A 2,503-nucleotide genomic window follows, 5' to 3' on the forward strand; every position below is an offset into this window, starting at 1 on the left:
CCATTTCTATATGGCTGGACACCCGCTATTCTACTTCCATTCATACCACTAGGTTTAGGCAATTTAATACTTATCATAGAATGTTTTCTTCATTTCTAGACCTCCGTTGTAAAGTGCGTTCTTCAGGGGCCTTGATTGCGTTTCTAACAACCGATTTCTATTGTTAAACCTTCGAATGTAAAAACTCTATAGAATAATATTAATAATAATAGTAATGAACACTACTTGCGTACTTTGGTACATTACAATGAAATTAACAGAACTGATTAACTTTAGTTTGTATATTGTAGATATTCGGATCGATACTAATGCTTGTTTTTATGTTGTTAAAATTTGTTGTTAGTTTTATGTATATCGCCTTGTAAAATAAACTATTTCTTGCCGATGCGCGTCTCATTTACCTTCTGCGCAGCTAGAAAACCCGAAAATACTGTCCCTACATGGCAACGCTCATAACGTAGCTCGATGGGATCACGCCCATTGTCTCATAGATGGCCCTTGCAACATATTCCACATTGTCCATGTTCAAACCGCTCACATTCAGCCTGCCATTGCTCAACATGTAAATGTGGTACTGCTTCTTCAGATATTCCACTTGGATCTGATTGAGGCCTGAAACGGTGTTTGTTGGGGGCAAAACTCCCGCTTTCTGGCCCCCTTTAGGTACCAATGAAACAAAACAGGCCCACTTGGTTGGTGATGTGGGCCCACGATCCAGGCGCCCCCAATCGCTCCAGTTCTTCCCTTAGGTAGGTTCTCATCTGCTTCAGCCGCGCTGCAATGCCTGCGATACTGGCCTTCCATTCTTCCGATAGGATCTTATCTTCCAGAATAAACGCCACGATTCTAGAAAGACGACATTTTCAAGCTTGGAGCTGCCGCTTTTTGGGCTGCAAGCCCAAAAATCAACCTCGATCCATGACTAGGCGGCGCCCAGTACATGTTTCCGGCGATTTTGAGCAAATGGGAGCGAATGGGGTTCACGTGCTGCGCGTGTTTGGCCACAATGGAAAGACATCCGGAGCGCTCATTGTAAAGGCCGAAGTTCCACGCGAAGGACTGCGAGCAGAAGAACTCCAAGCCGCGTGTTTCGAACATCCGCACCACTTCCACGTCCTGGTGAACATCGCCAGTTGCAAACCCTGCAGCTCCAAAAGGGGAACAGGGGGAGAGTCAGTTTAGTTCCAGAGTAGCTACCTTGGAAGGGGGAGTAAAAGAATGGAAACAGCTGTTTGGAGGCTATGATATCGGCTATTTTCTCCCACTCGGAAGAGTCTGGATCACACCCGGTAGGATTGTGGCCGCTCACTTGCAGGAACACCACAGCGCCCGCCTGGGCGTTTTCCAGATCTTTCAGCAGATACTCAATGTCCAGGCTCAAGGTGTAGTAGTCAAAGTAGCGCAGCTCCCTCAGCTCCTTAAATCCTGCCGAGTTTCCAGGTAGTTGTGGAGTTTCCAGCGCAAAACTCACCAGCGCTCAGGAAAACACTTCCCAGATCTTCAAGGGTTTGCTCCGGAAAGTAGACGGTGGTCATACCCAAAGTACCGGCCAGAAACTCAGCGCCTATTCTAGTAGCTCCGGTTGCTGACATAGTCTGAATGGCAAAGGCGCGGCTTTCTAATCTAGCCCGACTCTGATGACCTAGAAGGTTTTTTGGTGTTATGCTGAGTTTCTTCTGGGTGGCACTTTACCCAGAAGCAAGGAAACAGCGCTTTGGTTCAAAGTTTCATATCCCAGAGGATGGAGGTATTCTTTGGATAGCGAACTATCGTTGGCCAGCACTGTTTCAGCCACTCTGACTACCGGGAACACCCAAGGATTTCCATACTCATCTCGATAGCATGGGAAAGCTGCAGGAAAAATGCCGCTAATTAAGTTTGAAGCAGAAACAAATGTTCATTGGAGGCTTACCAAAGTTGAGCTTTCGATCGAAATCGTCATGGGTATATTGGGATTCTATGGAAAACAACTCACTGGGGGGCAGGTGCTCCACGTCAGCAAACCATGAGGAATCCATCATCAGGGAGTGACAGTATTTGGCCACCAAGTGGCAAATTTGAGTGGAAACATCTATACAGGTTTATAGGAAAAATCATTAAGGAAGCCCCTGATTATACAGAGTGGAAACAGGGTGTTTTCACTTTGAAATATTGATATATAGAAAATAGTTATGGCACTCATATAATTTTTTTGCAAAACAAGTCTCCATAAAAGTTTTAAAGCGAATTTAAATTCAAGCCAGATATTTTCCGCCAAAAACGCCGAATTCGTATCGTCGGTTGCCTATCCCGATTGTGACGCAGCAGGTCATATCAGCAAAGTGTCTCGTGTTTATTTTGCTGTTTTCGCAGCTTTGTTTTATTACTTAAGTTATTGTGATTGTTATTATTCCAAATCAAATTCATTCCTGGGTTTCAGTCATTTATTGTCTCTATTTATTAATCAAAATACGTTTCGGTGTATTTTTCCACCATCATCAGTTTTTATGTGTAGCGTTGTTGC

At 44.5% G+C, this 2,503-nt stretch overlaps 2 protein-coding genes across 2 annotated transcripts in view; one reads left to right on the forward strand and one right to left on the reverse strand.

The window, feature by feature from the left end:
• LOC109542335 overlaps positions 1-2,503 on the forward strand; it is a 57,564-nt gene that overhangs the window by 52,501 nt on the left and 2,560 nt on the right. The gene's annotated exons all lie outside the window — the stretch shown is intronic.
• Positions 267-2,060, reverse strand: LOC109542327 (aspartate aminotransferase, cytoplasmic). Its single transcript, XM_019911516.2, has 7 exons — positions 1,913-2,060; positions 1,693-1,851; positions 1,472-1,642; positions 1,198-1,425; positions 911-1,142; positions 668-846; positions 267-612 (listed from the first exon to the last, which is right to left on the reverse strand). Exons 1-7 carry the CDS (start codon positions 2,019-2,021, stop codon positions 437-439), a joined length of 1,254 nt encoding a protein of 417 aa, XP_019767075.2. The 5' UTR covers positions 2,022-2,060; the 3' UTR covers positions 267-436.

The sequence above is a fragment of the Dendroctonus ponderosae genome, unplaced genomic scaffold, assembly GCF_020466585.1.
Source record: "Dendroctonus ponderosae isolate FM_Combo_2020 unplaced genomic scaffold, Dpon_F_20191213v2 Dpon_F_20191213_6, whole genome shotgun sequence".
In the NCBI taxonomy this organism is placed as follows: Eukaryota; Metazoa; Arthropoda; class Insecta; order Coleoptera; family Curculionidae; genus Dendroctonus; species Dendroctonus ponderosae.